The following is a 16,157-nucleotide window of genomic DNA, read 5'->3' on the forward strand; positions in this document are numbered from 1 at the left end:
ATGACCCAGGTGTGGCAGCCAGTCCAGCTGGGTTAGGCAGGGACAGGGGATGTAGCCCTGAGGTCCTATCTCTCTGGAGACTAACTAGAAAGCTAGGGACCCAAATGATCACAGCTAGACCCTCTTGGAGTCCCCCGGAAGAGCCAGACCAAGGGTTTGTTTGTTCAAGACAGCTGTGACTCAGTGGCTGTGTCTCTGTGTGGTTGGGAGTGGTAAGAACTTTCTGGCACAATGTGTGGCAAATGCTAGGTCACAGGTCTTCAAGTTATTCCCGGTAGCTGGGTAGTAGTAGGCCAACAGGCAGAACCAGGTGGGGTTGGGTCCGAGAAGTCTATTGTATGACCCATACTCTGAGGTCAGAGGTGATACGGTACCAACTGACAGAAGACTTGGGGGCTGAGGATCACTTGAATTAGCGCTCTCTGAGCCTGGGGGCAGAGAAACACTCCAGACCTGGTCTTTGTAGGCAAGGTCTGAGTCTTTATGACTCCAAGCTCAGATCTTAAGAGTCCTACCTTCTTCTCTGGTCCATAAACGCTCAACAGCCAGGCTCCTCACCCAGACTGGCAGCTAGTGGCCTTCACTCTTCTTCCCCTTACCTGTCCTGAGCCTCTCAAGGATACCCTGCTTAGGTGAGGCATTCAGGCCAGAAGTACACTCCCATGATGCTATTGGGCTCTTAAGTGCAATCCAAGATACTGAAGCACCCCTGCCCTGCAGGGCTGGGCAGTGCTTCTGGAAAAGACAAGTGTCCTAGAATCCTGGAAGGTCAGCTCTGTTGGTCAAGAGACTTAAGGATCTGACAGCCAAGCAGCAGGCGGATGACAGAACCCTTTGATTGCCACAGGTGCTGGGGACAAAGTGGAGACAGACCCTGCCCAAGGCCCCGCATATTCTTTCCTAGGGAAAGAGTTAAACTCTCATGGGAGATTTGGAGGTCTTTGGGGGGGGGAGGGCAGAACTGAGACAGTGCCTTGAGGTGAGCATTCCTGGAGGACAGCAAGTCAGAAGAGACAAGAGATCTCACGGCCCCAAGAACGTGGTGCTGAGGAGGCTGGGGAGCTTCTCGAGGGATTGTGTCTAGGCGACAGTTGCCCTAACCACACGGCCTCTCTGGGATGTAGCTCTGTTGGTAGACTGCTTGCCTAGTGTGCATAAATATGAGGTTCTATTCTATGGCCAACACTATATAAACCAGGTGTGGAAGGATAGGCCTGTAATACTATCACTTAGCAGTGGGAGGCAGGAGGATTAGAAGTTCAAGGTCACCATCAGCCAGCCTGGGCTACATTAGATCCTATCTCAAAAATGAACTAATAAAAAATTTTTAAAGTTCTCCCTGGTGTTTCTGTGTTCTGGAAACAGGAGACCAGCTGCTCAGAGGCAAGGCTCCCAGGAGAATGACCTTAATCTCAGTAGTGGAAGGTGGAGTCTGATGACTGCCCGTAGCCAGGAACACTCTGATGCCGGGGGAAATGCAGAAAGCAGGCAAAGCAGGGTCACAAAGCACACACTGAATGCGTGGGCCATTTTGAGTTTGCACACTATCTCAGCCGCTTCTTGGGATCCAGGAATCTTATTCTGTGGTCATTTAATTGCAGACACCTTCAGAGTTGCTCAGTGGGCAGAGGGTGGGAAAATGGACTGGCTACCGTCCATCTTTTCTGTTGGAGGCAGCAAAAGCCTTTGGTTGAAGGGGAAAACGTGTTCTTGACAGCCTTGGCAGTCTCCACAGGGTCAGACAGAGCATCCTGGGCCTTGAGGTAGCCAGCGTAGATGACCCTGGTGCTCACTGTCAGCTCTCATATCCTCTCTGGGAGGAAACGCTGGGCCGATGGCAGCTCTACACTAGCCAGATCGTGGCTGTATTTTTAAAATCAGCTTTGGCAGTTGTATGAACACGCTCCGTGGCCGATTCACAGACCCTGACTCAGAGCAGCACGGGACACGTCTCCTGCTGTACGAGGCTCTGTCCTGGTGCCGCCTTGTAAGGGGCATCAAAGGCTTGTCAGCTCGCCAGCCCTTCACCAGCCTCCAGTGTTCCTGGCTCGTCCTACACCCACTGCGTCACCGATGAGCAATCCTGCTGCAGGCGCGCCAGCAGGCAGCTCAGCTCTGGCAGGCCACAGGGCCCCCTTCCAGCCCCACCACATACATCTCTTCTCTTGTAGCCTTGCTGTTGGGTCAGTCTGCTCTGGCCCTGCGCTGGGCATTTCATGGGAGCCCCACACTGAGGCAGTACACTCCTGGGCTCCTGCCCTCTGCATAGGGGCAGAAGGCTGCCACAATCTCCCGAGAGATCTGGCTGGTAACTGTAGGCACCCTTTGCTTCTCTCTTAAGCTCTCTCCTGGCTATCTCAGGAGTAATGCTCCCCAGTCCGCAGGCTTCCCTGGCCCTTGCCTGCCCTGCTGGCCAGTCTCTCAAGAATTGCCAGGACTTCCTGCTCCACTAGGTCCAATAAGGCCTACACCCCACATGTTCTACTAGCCGAGCACCTGGCATGTGGGTGCTGGCTCTTCTACAAGGTACCTACCATGCCATGGCTCATGGGTGCTAGAGGAGTGAGGGTGGAGCTGGCTGCCACATCCTCCTGAGTCAGCAGACATGCTGTCTCTTTACCTCTCACTGTGACAAGCGGCCCTCTGATTTATCAAACAGAAATCCAGACTTGATTTAGGAGTCCTCCGACCTCAGTTTCCTCTCCTGTGAGACAGGGCTAGTTACAACACCTGACTGGGTGTGCCCACAGCATACCCTGGCATGGAAAGTTGGGAAAACATGTCCATTCTATGAGTGCCCCACCAGCTCCAGTGATCCCTACCTAACATGGAACACCCCCCTGTGTAACCACTGTTGACAGCTATCTACCTCTGAGGAGACTGCAGCCTTTCCCCTGACCTTGCTACCAGGCCTCCTGGGGCTCCACTTGATGTTGGGGTGTTGCAGCAAGAGGGCGGTAGCATACCTTCTTATTCTCCTTGGGCCTTTACTGGGTGAGTAAAGAGAGTGGCCGTCAGCCATAGAGACACGGGTGCTGGGCTCAGAGGCTCATCCTCTGGTGACAGGCTCTGGGCACGTGGTCTGTCTTCCTAGATGCCCTATAACTCCTCCTGGCCATCACCTCTCAGCCTCCCTCATCATGGTGCCCTTGGAGACGCAGGCCTAGAGGCAGCTAAGGCACATATGTGACAAAGGCCAGGGCTTGGCTGTGGCAGACCCCAGCTAGTGCACATCTTACCTGCTGGTGACTTTTAGAGGTTCCTGGGCAGTAGGCAGCACCTCTGGGGGACTCTGGCCACCTTTAGGCCTGTCGCCAGCCTTCTATGGGTCAGACAGAAGGAGAGAAATGGTTCAGAGGAGCATGGTTGTGGTAAAGCAGAATCCCTCTATGGCCTCAGGGCCTACCTCATGCATGCTGGGCAGGAACAGATAGGGCTGCATCCCAGGCGGAGGGGCTCCGAGGAGGATGTCCACAAACTCAGCACAGCCTTGGTCCACTCGCTGACAGCCAGCAGGACAGCAGGGTTCATGTCTCTTGACTAAGTAGAAGGTTTGCCCAGAAAAATAAAGCAGAGAGAGGTCCTGTGAACCCTGAGTGGAGGAAGAGTTTCACCGTCATCGGGTGAGTGGGCATGGGGGCACAAAGTGGAGCCTGGTTGGGGATGAGCCTTTGTCCTGGGTATTTCTCTGAGCCATCCCGAGAGAGAGCAGTGTGGAAAGGGAAGTGTGGAGACAAGGAGATAACTGTGGACATGCAGAGTAGACAGGAGGCGTTTGGATCAGAAGCATGGGCCAGGCAGAGTGATAGGACAGTATGTGGGAGGGAGTCTGGGAAGAGGGATATAGTGCAGGCAGTGTGGGTGGGGCAGCACAGTGGTGCGGCCAGGTCAGAGTGGACAGGTGGTCCCTCCCAAACACATGTGCACACCACAGCCCACTTTCCTATAGGACCAAGATCCAGGGTCCTTCTAATAGCCCTTTTCCTGAGGGTTCCTTATTGGGGAAGAGACATATTCCCCTAAGAGCCAGAGGTCCAAGATGCTGGGGGTTGGGGGGAGTGGTTCTGGCTAGATCAGGAACCTCAGATCATGAGCTACAGAGGAGGTGAGGTGTTTTATGAAAGACTTAACACAGCAAAGGCAAGAAGACAAGAGCAGAGGGCAGTTCCTGGGTGGAGTCCTGGAAGAGGGGGTACAGTTTGGGCCAGCATCATTAGGGGTGCTGAGATGCTCCAGGACCATGTCTCTTTAAGGAAAGGGGTTCTTCAGGTAGGACCCTCATGCTCTGGTTGGCTCCTAGGTGGGACTAGGCTGAGTAGGGGAGCATGTTTCATCTCTGTATTAGACAGGGCCCTGGGGCCAGAGACATTAATGTCCTTTCCCCAGAGACCAGGTTTGCAGGAGCTGGGACTCTGAAATACCTTCAAATTTACAGGTGGGAGAATTATTTCTCTCAGAGGTATATTAATTTTGTCTTATGGTGCATTAATAAAAACCTTTTTCTTATGCAAGGACATTCCTTAGTTAATGTCCTTCCCCGAAGCTCTGTGCTGTGCACCGCTGATGTCCTAGGCAATGACTGAGAACCGCAATGCTGACAACATGGTTTCCAGCTCTCTGCACACTGGAAGACCATGTGGGCTGTGCTCTGCCACCTCCTTCAGAGAGAGTTCCAGGACAGCCAGGATTACACAGAGAAACCGTTTCTCGAAAATAACAAAGAAAAACGACAACAGGAACAACTTTTGGCATTAAGATGTCAGCTCCGTCTTCAAATCTCAGAGGCTTATGCCCAGTTAGGGTGACTGCTGGGTAGCCCTGTGGGAACACTGACTGTAGGCCAGCTCTTTAACAGTATGTCAGACTCTGGCCATGTACCGGTTCTAGGAGTGGAGCAGGCTACAGACCCAGCAGGTATCTCTTCAAAGGCAAATAAGTATATCTGGATCAAGGCTCTAAGTGTCTGCCTCCCTTGGGCTGGGAGCTTCAGGCTGCACCGCTAAAGGACTTCTCCAGAAGTCGCTGAGGCTGGCACCTCCGTAGCATCTGCTCAGTGCCGTTCATCTGCGCTCATATCTGATGACTTCCCTGCTGCCGTGTTGTTGCTGGACACTAGAGGTTCAGAAGGTGAACGAGAGCCATGACAACAACGTGGCATTCACATTACTAACGCTAACCATGCTGCTTCACAGGGAGATGACAGAGAGCAGTGGGGGCCTTGGGAGCCCAGCTCCTCAGTCTACACAAGGTTGGCACTTGAGACCATCTGGGTGTGTGGCAGATCTCCCCCTACCCCAAGGAGGAGGCTGCTTGGTTGCAAGTGAGGGAGGCCTTCACTTCCCTTTGCCTTTGACTCTTTGATCCCTGGGGATCAAACAGACTCACTCAGCAGGCCATTGCTGCAGGGATGATGTCCAGACAGGCCACCCAAGGTCCTCAGCGGCTACCCCTATACTAACGCTGTGCGTATCTGGTCGGAGCTCTTAGGGGAGGGGAGACTCATGGCCGAGGAAAGGGGCCACTTGGCACTCTTGCCAGTGGGAGGCCTTGCTGACTGCTCTTAGAAACCTGAGGTGAAGCTGACAATTCTCCACCGCCCAGGAGCAGGCGCGTTTCTGTCCATAATATGGCTTGCCCACGGCAGATGAAGACCCAGGTTTCACGTGAACAAAGTCAGTACCCTCTGCACCCAGGCTTTGAGGGGACTGTCACCTGTTCTACCCCATCATCACCAGTTACTGCCCAAGCCCGCACCACACCAGGCCCTGCTGGGGGTGCCCCTCACATAAGTTGGTCTCTGTTCTTCTGAGCAGACCCCCTCTCACTTCTGGAGGTAGGTAAGTGTCACATTGATCCAGCAGAGCCCCAACTCCTGACTCCTGGGAGAACAGATACACAGCTTCCTGCAATAGCCATATGCTGTCTCAGGATCTCCATATAGTGCAGCCACAAGCACTTGGTCCCCCAGATATAACTCCCATCCTCCCCCTTAACAGACAGACCGCCTTTCTCCAGCCGTTTCCTCATTCTTCTCACTATTCCTTTCCCTGGGCAACTCTGTAGCCGCTTGCTTGAGCCCAGACTGTGATAGTCCCACCTGGGCTCTCTGTCCCAGGCTGCCCTGTAATTCACTTCACTTCTTCCCCTCCCCCCCCAAGCATAAGACTGGTTCAGACCTGTTGGGTGCCAGAGGGCAACTCCCTCATCCATCCCTCTACTGAACCCTTCCTCTCTGCACCCTGAGGCTACCCATTCTTCAGATAGCCCTAGAGCCTCTCTTGCCAGCTGCCTCTTGTGTCCCCAGGGCTGGTTGTTCCCTTCCCATGATGCTGCACGGACTGTTTCAGGTAACACCTGGGGGATGTCCTGACCAGTTTTGCTCCTTCTGCCGGGAATCTTGCTGGTTGTAGAGAGTCTGACTTCTTGCTCAGTTCACCCCGGGGCAACCACTTCACCTGTGTCCACCCTGTCTGCAAACGTGGTCCTATCAGGCAGAACCATAAGAGAGACAAGGCTAAAGACTTCCAGAGCCTCCTAAAGGCTTAAGATCTTACTGCCGAGGAGCGATAAGCCACAGAGCTGCTATCAGATAGGGGAACAGTGCTGTCAATGGGAGTGTAGAACTTCCAGCCAGGGACAGCTGCTGGTGGGGGTGGGGGGTACGGAGTCAGTCACTTCCAGTGCTTGAAGAGACACCAGGGAGAGGTATTCCAACACTGCTCATTACTCTGTCCCATCTCTACAGCAGGGAGACCACCCTTGACTCTGGGGGTGGGGTGGGGAGTGGGGGTGGGGTTCTCATTTTTCAGCAGTTCTGGGTTTTTGCATCAGATACTTTGTACTGTAACTAACAAGTGCTCTACGGATGTTTCTGCTACATTTTTTTTGGAGGGTCTCCTGCCCTGGAGCTACATCTGCTACCTCTCCCAACCAAGGAGCCCAGGGAACCAACCCTAAGGCCTGCCAGGGCTAGTGGCAATTATGACCTTATCAGCAAGATAAAGGTTGCTCGGCCACCTCAAGGGAGGGGGCTCTGGAGTTGTGAAGAGGCTCTGCTACGGGCAGCCTGACCTCTCCGTGAAGGAAATACCAATTAATTATCTTTTTACAGGCAAACCAATTAGACTCCCTAATCACCTGTGTAGGACATGGAGGCAGGAGGCAGAGAAACTGCAGGAATAAACAAGACTGAGAGGACAGGCCTCACCGTGAAACAGCCGCTCTGGGCCCAGGAGCAGCACAAGCTGGAGACTGAAATATTTTTTTTTTTGTTTAAGTGAATTCAAAAACTCAAATGTTACTAGCCCTGAGGGAACAGAATGGACTCGCCTGGAGGTGACCAGATGCAGGGTATTAGTCTTCAGTGTGCACTCCATTAGCCAAGGAACAGCACAGGGCCTAGGTTAGTGGTGGGGTTCCCATGAAAAGGGCGCCTTAGGAGGTTGTTCCGCATGCTGCCAAGGGCCAGCCACGTAGCCTGGGTTTCCACAACTGCTCAGGTGTCCAGGTGAGGGATTCTGTACTGTCAGTATGGTTGCCCTGATCATCTAAGGATGTTCTTACTCTTTGGGCCCTACTGTGGCTGGGGCTAACTTGGAGGGCCTGCTGTCTGCTGACAGAGGTTCCACACCTCAAGCTTTGGGCATCAAGCAGTGCCTGATTTCTACCCAGTCTCTGCAGGTAGCCCTCCAGCTTTCAGATTACTCAGCTTTCCCTGGGGCCAGCAATCACGTGCAGCACCCTGAGGCTTCCAGGACCAGAGCCCGACTAAACACTGCTCACGCAGCCTGCACCCACCCAGAGATCACCCACTGCCTCCTTTGTAAGTGGGGGAACAGGCCCAGGCATGTGGGGTGGAGGGCGAGTGCCCCACCGTTCTCAGGTGACCTGCCCTGTGGGCTGTTCCTGCTTCCTGTTGGGCAGAGGAATGGTTTGATATGTCTCTCATGTGCTCAGTTCTTGGTCTCCAGCTGGTGGCACTGTTTTGGGAGGTTGAAGAAACTCTGAAGGGAATCAGGTCACTGGGGCATAGATTTGAAGGCTATATCAGGTCACTGGGGCATAGATTTGAAGGTTATATCAGGCCTCTAATGTACTCTCGGTGGTTTCTGTCCACTGGGAAGTGAAGAGGGAGGTGGGTGAGCTGGATCAGTGGGTAAAGTACTTGCTGAACAAGCCTGAGGACCTGAGTTTGGATCCCCTGTGTACAAAAGCCTCTGGGTCCACCTGCCACCACACACACCAGCGTATGTAAAGACAACCCTTCTCCATTACATGTTCTTGCTGCTAAGGCATCTTGCCTAAGTGCATGGGGCCAAGTGGCCATGGATGGAAACTCTGAAAACCATGAGCCGAAGTAAACCCTTGCTCCTCTGAGATGCCTGTGTCAGAATGACCCCTGAGTTACTACTATAGGTCATCTGCCTGGTCACGAAGGTGGAACTGTCTCAGTTTTGGAGGACAGTCTGTTGTCTGTATGCTGCATGGACCCTCCTGTGGCTACACTATTTGATTAGGGGCCAGGGGGCCTAGATGGAGAATCAGCTGTGTAATGAATATTTTTCATGCAGGGAAATACCCTCCAGTCTCTAGCTTCACCCCTGCCCTGTCTCCTCTCCCCACAGGCCAGCTTTTGGTTTTTGTTTTTTCTCTTTGAGATTTTATTATTTTATGAGTTATGGTGTTTGCCTGCATGCATGTCTGTGCACCACATGCATGCCTGGTGCTCGAGGAAGGCAGGAGAGGGCATCTGATTCCCTGGAACTAAAGTCAGAGATAGTTGTGGGCTGCCCTGGGTCTTGAACCTGAGTCCTTGGGAAAAGCAGCCATGGCTCTAAACTGCTGAGCTATTCCTCCAGACAGTTCTTCTTTCCTGACTGGACAGTTTTGATTTATTCTTTTATCAAAAACTTCAGATTGGGCATGGGGGCGGTACATGCCTATGCTCACAGCACTGGGGAAGTGCAGGTAGGGGATCAGAGGCTTAGGATTGCCCCTGACTACATAACATGAAGCCAGCCCGGGAGCTACAAGAGACTCTATAAAAACTAAAAAACTAAATAAATAAATAAATAAATAAAATTCCAAATGTTGATCTCTAGAACTCTGGACGGGGTGGTGCACAGCCTGGTGACAATGGTGACTGCCCTCTATCTGTTTTCTGAGCTAGGCTCTTGGTGGTCAGTGGTGGCTCTGGGGCCCCAGGCAGATGCAGCACTGTGTCTGCTCAGCAGAGCCATGAGAAGCACGAGGCACCAAGGCTGTGCAGAAACCCATCCTTACTCCACCCAACACATATTTGCCCGGAGGGGCTCAGTGTAGTCTTCCCTGCTTTCCTGAAGCATGGAAAGTGAAAATTATCCTTAGTTATGGCCCTGTTTCTCACACTGAGTGTTTTACAAGAGCTTGTCTTCGGACCCAGAGTGTGAACACTGGAGTGACTTTCCTGCTTGGGTTCGACATGGTAGCTTCAAAAAAAAAAAAAAAAAAAAAAAAAAAAATTAACGCAGGGTTTCATCATGTAGCCCAGGCTGGTTTAGAGCTATGGAGCCCCAGCCAGCCTTGAACTCACAACAATCCTAGTTCAGCCTCCCAAGTGCTGAGGTAAACTGGCATGAGCCCCTGGCTGCCCATGTGACTTTTTTTTTTTTTCTTTCTTTCTTTCTGAAGAGCCCACGCTCTGTGCCACGCCTAAGCCAGTTGGAAACTCCTTTGTGAAACTCGCAGCCTCAGGCACGCGGCTGCTCCATGCCTGCCTCTGGAGCTCTGTGTCAGAACTGCCTTGGAACAGGGAAGCCATCGTGCTGCTGCTGGCAAGCTTCCAAGACTTGGGCTAATTCGAGGTTCTTTCTGAGTCTGCTTCTGACAGCCCTGCCCACTCCTCCCCTTCAGGAGGCTCTCCCCAGCCAAGCTGTTTGTATATAGCGACACAGCAAGGCTGGGCCACTGGGACAGCAGCAGGCCCTGTGGGGATGCTGGAAGAGCCCCAGGCCAGGAGGAGCTAGTATGGGGTTCTCAGGTGCCTGCTTATGTGGGGTTCCTGATCGCATTTCATCTGCAGGCAGCTCTGCTCAGAAGCGGCAGCTGCCGGACAGCTGGGTAGGTAGCAAGAACAGAAAAACAGACAGCAAAGTCAGCCCAGATAGGAGTCTGGGTGTCCACCATGCCTGTAGTACTCCTGAAACTCTGCCCCACCCTAAGTGGCTGTAGCCTGGAGTATGGGACCTTATGTCCCTGGGCAGGATAGATACCCACAGTTCTCAATATTAGGGCACCCTGAATGATCAGAAACTGACTAGAGGGCCCCAGGTCAAGGCCACAGATGAACAGGGCTCTGATCACAGGATTAGGAATGGTTGGGGTTCCTACTCTGGCCAACCTCATGCCAGCACTCACAGAGCAGGGAGAGCTAGGGGTCCTGGGTGCAGGGGAGTGGCAGGCAAGAGGGGGCTACTAGGTCAGTGTTGCAGCTCCCAAAGGTGCCTCTTGCTGACTTGGCCTCTCTCTCAATTCCCTCATCACTGCTCCTGAAGCCAGGTGAGATAGCACACACACCTTAGGAGGCTGAGGCAGGGGAATTTCTTGTGTATTTAAGGCTAGCCTGATCTACATGAGTGAGTTCAGTCAGGACACAGGGCAGCCAGGACTTCACAGACCCTGTTTTGTTTTGGCTTTTTTTTTTTTTTTTTTTTTTTTTTTTTTTTTTTTTTTTTTTTGAGACAAGGTTTCTCTGTGTAGCTCTGCCTGTCCTGGAACTTGCTCCATAGACCAGGGTGGCTTTGAACTCAGAGACTCACCTGCCTCTGCCTCTTGAGTGCTGGGATTAAAGGCATGCACCACCACCACCTGGCTCATAGACTCTAGTTTAAAAACAAAACAAAACCAAAAAAAAAAAAAAAAAGAAACGCACAACAAAACTGTCCTCAAGGCTGACAAGGATGCAGGCAACCTTGCTACTCATCTGTGGGAGGTCTTTAGAATGGCCCAGAGTAACAGAAGAGGGTGATCTCAGCCCTGAGGACCACCTGAGACAGCAGGCATGAGCCTTTCCAGCCTGGGGCAGTAGGGAGCTAATGCTCCCATGGAGACAGAGCCTGGTCTGGAGATCTGCTTGTCCCTGCACCTCTACCAGGGTCCTCCATAGAGTGGGCCACACTTCCTTTCTCTCTCTCTCTCTCTCTCTCTCTCTCTCTCTCTCTCTCTGTCTCTGTCTCTCTGTCCCGGAACGGCTCCTGCGTTGGCACTGTCGGTAGAAGATGACAGTGGAGTAGGCCGAGCCACCTGTGCAGTGACAGTGCTTGTAACCATCTACCATTTAAGACGCAATGCTTCCAGTGGGCCACTGCCCCATGCCATATGCCGTGACTTGCTGCCCCAGGAAGCCCGTGCATGGTAGAGCGTGTCACCACCTCCTTTCTGGTAGCGGTGGGGAGGCCTCCTGGTTCTCAGAGCTAGGGGGATTCATGTCCAGCTCAAAACAGAACAGTGGGGCCAAAGGTACGTGGGGAGAACCAGGCTCCTTTAAGGCTGCTAAGGCTACCCACGGTCCTACTGTGGACCACAGCTACAGGGGCCAGCAGGGTTCCTCATGCTTGGAAGGATGGGCACAAAAGGCTGCAAGGGCTGCAGGCTCCATCTTGACATCAAGGTGCTGCTCAAACCTGTCCAGCAACTGCAAACTCTTAGGAAACTGTAGGTAGGAGGGGAGGAAGGTCTTTTCTTTCTTTACTCATAAAAGCTATTGGGGAACGCGAGGGGTGTGGCTCAGTGGTATTTGTGTGCTGGTATTTGCAAGGCCCTGGCTTCCATCCCTAGTACAGCAAAAGTCCATCAAGATAAAATGTCTCAGTTCTACAGACAGCTGTAGACACAGCAGATATCAGGGCCTGCAATCACCCCTAAGGCTTCCCGACTTAGTCTCTCTCCCACGGCAACTCACAAAGCACCTGTCCATGACAGGAGCTCAAGGCCAGAGACCGTGGCCTTTTCCTGACCAATGTGACCCTGGAACTTACGAAAGTTCCAGGCTACGCCCTCTGGGGAAAGTCTGTCTGTCACAGGTCCTACTATAGTTAGATGCAGATTGCATTTTTGGCAAACATGGCCTCGTGTCTGCTCCCATCTCTGGGTGGAACGGACGTTCTGTGAAATTACTAAGGGTCCTCTCTGGGGCTTGGTTACAGTGACAGCTTCCAGGCTCCACTGGGCACCATCTCTTCCTGACAGGGTTTTATGGGGTTTCAAGGCCATGAAAAACATCACATGGCATTAGCCTTATGTGACATCCCAGACATGCTTCTTTGAGGCTCAGGTTCACACTACTTAGTGGCCTCTGATTCAGGGTCGCTCTGCATTTAAATGCCCAGTTGTCTGAGGTTGGCCTGCAGTGTCTGCCTCCACCTCTGGCTTCATCCAGCTCTGCAGAGGTGGGGGGGGGGCACTCACCTCTGCACTGGCTCTCATGAAGGCAGTGTGTGAGCCTCCAGCACCAGGTGCTGTGCCTGCTCTCTGCTGCTGGGGGTGGAGCTGCTCACAGGCCCAGCTGTTTGTCCAGAGGTCCACAGGTCCACAGCTATGTCCACCTTTACATCTGCCTATGTAATACAGATGCTCACTCAAACGCCCTCTGACCTCTTGTCTCAGGGCTTTCGAGGCAGGGGCTCCCTGGAGCTACTCTGGTATCCTGACTCTGTAACTACCATGATCCTCACAGAGCCTCCCCCAACCTCAGGCTCAGATCACATTGTGCAGTGAGTCTTCTTTTTGCCACTTAGGCTATGTCTTCTGTGGTCACATGGGCCCCAGATATGTCCTCATTATTAAGACTTAATAATTTTAGGATTGATTTGCTTAGGATAGGAAGAGAGAGGGAAAAAAAAAAAAACATCAAGAGAGAACCTCAGGGGTTGATGAGATAGCTCAGCAGGTAGAGAGGCTTGCTGCTAAGCCTGACCTGAGTTTGATCCCCTGGAACCACAGAGTGGAAGGAGAGAACCGACTCAGGATAACTGGGCTCTGACTTCCATATATATACCACGGCATGAACACGTCTTCCCCCCATAGATAAGGACAAAAATAGAATTAAACCCTTTTTTATATGTGAAGAGAGAGAACCTGTGAGAATTAAGAAGCCCCAGGGGAAGGAGGCAGTGAGAGAGATTCAGCTTTACTCAAGAGAGAAACAGAGCACAGTTATGCTGAAGAGACAGCTGAGTCCTGGTGTGTGTGTGTGTGTCTGTCCTCCCCCTCCAGCCCGCCTGCATGTCAACTGCAGGCCGAGTGTGTTCAGGGTTAGCATGTGGGGACCCCGCACACCCCACAAGCCCTCTGTGTGTCTGCACAGACTGACATCTGAGCAAACTTCCACTCCCATTGCGACCTTGGTATGGGAAGTAATACATCTTTTCATGCTACATCTTTCTGGGGCCTTCCCTCTATATAATAATTCCTTACAAAAGAATTTATAGTACAAACTCCACTTTAGAAATATGGCTCTCTCGGGCTATCCTGCCGTAATTAACCACAGACAATTAATATTAAAATGCCGTGTCACCCTGCGAGGTGGTGAAAATTTCCAGAAATTCTCTGCTAAACATTCTGCCACTTTATTGGCAAGACTGAATTAGCTGCAAAGGGCACCTTGGTTTTTAAAATTGCCATACGGTAACAGCTGATTCTTCATAGATCAAATTCAATGAATACTCAAAATCATTTATCCAACACACTAAAAAGAGAGACCATTCAGACCAACTGGAAACATGCAGCAGGATTGTTTTGTGCATCAGAGAGAGAGAGGAGAGAGAGAGGGGAGAGAGAGACGAGAGAGAGAGAGAGAGAGAGAGAGAGAGAGAGAGAGAGAGAGAGAGAGAGAGAAATGTGACCTCTTACTGCAATGGTTCTTCTAAGTTCCCAAAGCTAATTTGTAAGGGATTGTCTGAGCCACAGGGCCCAGAGCCCACCTCATCCGTCCTGCAATCAGCAGCCTGCACCCACAGAGTCCACCCGCAATCATCCGCACCTGCCGCATGAGTCAATGGGCCCAAATTGCGGGGCGCGGCAGACGCCCCACCGAGAACAAGGAACACAAAGGGCTCTGCGCTTCAAGCTGTGGGTGGGAATTACAAAAGGTTAAGAGACTAAATATAAAAAGCCCTTTGAATATAAAATCAATGTGCTTTGTTGCTAAAATCTGGGTGCTGTAATTTATCCAAAATAGGACTTGCAATATCTGGCAATAATCCACGCCTAGGAATTGTCGGTTCTGCTCATCGAAATGCAAATAGTCTACTGGAAACTTAAAAAAAAAAACAAACAATTAAAACAACTGAAATATTTCATACCAACAGAATAATGAAATATCACATTTTGCAATTACCTATTACTGACTTTAGGGCTCCCGATGCAGAGCATGCTGTCTCTCTTCGTTTGATTATTTGTGAAAGTGGAAACACAAGTTTTTAGAGGGTTTGTTTCCTGAATTGTCTGGAATCCCAGACCAAGGAAGCTCAGGAGCCCTATTCCCTCTCACTAGGCCACTGTGTCACATGCAAGCCCGTTATCTTTCAGTCCAGAGGAATTGAGGGTAGGTTGGGGGTGCAGAGGGGCAGGGTTGTTTCAACCTTGGGAGACGGGATTCCCTCTACCAATGGCTGTTGGCCTTGGGCTTTGGGAACACGTTGAAACACTGTGATTGCTTTAAAGCGTGTCTGCCTCCTGCTCTTCTTTAATTCAGGTCTGACTCACGTGTGCTCTATAGTTCACCCACAGCCGCCTTCCCCCTCATCCCCAGGGCAGCCTGACCTCCAAACGGAAACCCCTCGGCATCCAAAGGTGCGAAACAGTAGACCGGGTGAACACACTGTCCTCTAGGGAGTAGATGGTGGGAGTGGGCTAGGTGGCTTGTCCTAGTCACTGTCACATGAATGACCCTGAGCAGAGGCTGCTGGTCAACCTGGAAAACGCCTGCAATGTGAAGTCAGCTGAGGCCACTGTGGCCCTCTCCACACTCCCTGCTGCATTGGCAGAAGCAACTGCCTGGCCTGCTCACCACCAATCGTCACAGCCCCGTGGTCTGGGATATTAGAGGCTGGGCTGCAGGGAAATGGGGCAGCCTTTGTCACAGATGCAGAGTGGACCCACGGTCTGTGCCTCAGGTGGTACTGGGGAGCCTCTCAGATATCCGTCTATGCACACAGCATGGATGGTGTGCCTCGATGGAATTTCTACTTGGCAAAGATGCCCAGTGTCCAGTCTCTCCTTCTTCTCTAACAATGGAGCCTAATCTTTGCTGGCACGCTATGCTTATCTCCATGGGACAGATGCGTGGCTGTATGATCGAGTTCTGCCCCATATGCTCTCCTTCCTGCTTAGTAAGATTTAGCATGATGTCAGAGGTGTTTAGGATCATGCCATGGTAAACAAAAATGACACAGAGCAGAACAAAAGACAAAAGTGGGGGCTCCAGGGCTGGTGATGGGCCTGCCCTGCCCCTGCCTGCTGTCTGAGGAAGAAGCAAACACCAGTGGACTCACCCTGAGCGCTACTCAGTGAAGCCATATTTGTCGGGAACACAGGTCAGTCCCCTATATCTGCCCATCGGCTAGAGCATGGAGGGGAGGGATGAGAATCATCCTTGTCTCTGGCTGTGCACACGGCTTCCAGTGGTGTCTTATGTGCCCCCCCCCCACACACACACACGTGGCTTCTAGTGGTGTCTTATGTGCCCCACACAGAAGCATCAGCCTAAGATGTCTCAGCAAGAATGAGAACCACGCAGCTCCTAGTCCTCTTCACTCAGGCCTTCTGCTGAGTTAGTGTCTACTGACTGAGCTCTGTGAGCTCTTGTCTCTGCCTTGCTCCTTAGTGACTTGTCTAGGTGGCTGGTGAGGTAAGCAGACACTTTCTGAGTTGACCAAACACAGTCAGGACATCCTACCCACAGGGCCCGTGTGTGGTACCTGGCTCCTTCCAGTCCAGCGTAGGAAGCAGCTCTAAGCTTCTGCTGCAAAGCTGTCCCTCAGCTCTTCACAGAGCATTCAGAACCACAGGGCCTGAGGTGACCTCATAGGCCCTTGGCAAGGATCTGCCTAGAAGGGAGAATATTGGCACCAGGGACCCAGTGAGAAAGCAAAGGGACCATGCCAGGGACAAGAGCAAGA

At 52.0% G+C, this 16,157-nt stretch overlaps 1 protein-coding gene across 2 annotated transcripts in view; it reads right to left on the minus strand.

Annotated features, from left to right (window-relative positions):
* Morn1 (MORN repeat containing 1) overlaps nt 1–16,157 on the minus strand; it is a 59,772-nt gene that overhangs the window by 14,150 nt on the left and 29,465 nt on the right. For both annotated transcript variants that reach the window (XM_076933599.1, XM_034504084.2), the window contains 2 exons: nt 3,407–3,540; nt 3,240–3,322 (listed from right to left, as the gene is read on the minus strand). In XM_076933599.1, the coding sequence (XP_076789714.1) occupies nt 3,240–3,322; nt 3,407–3,540 (217 nt within the window). The remainder of the gene's footprint in view (nt 1–3,239; nt 3,323–3,406; nt 3,541–16,157) is intronic.

Source organism: Arvicanthis niloticus, chromosome 5 (genome assembly GCF_011762505.2).
Source record: "Arvicanthis niloticus isolate mArvNil1 chromosome 5, mArvNil1.pat.X, whole genome shotgun sequence".
NCBI classification, from domain to species: domain Eukaryota; kingdom Metazoa; phylum Chordata; class Mammalia; order Rodentia; family Muridae; genus Arvicanthis; species Arvicanthis niloticus.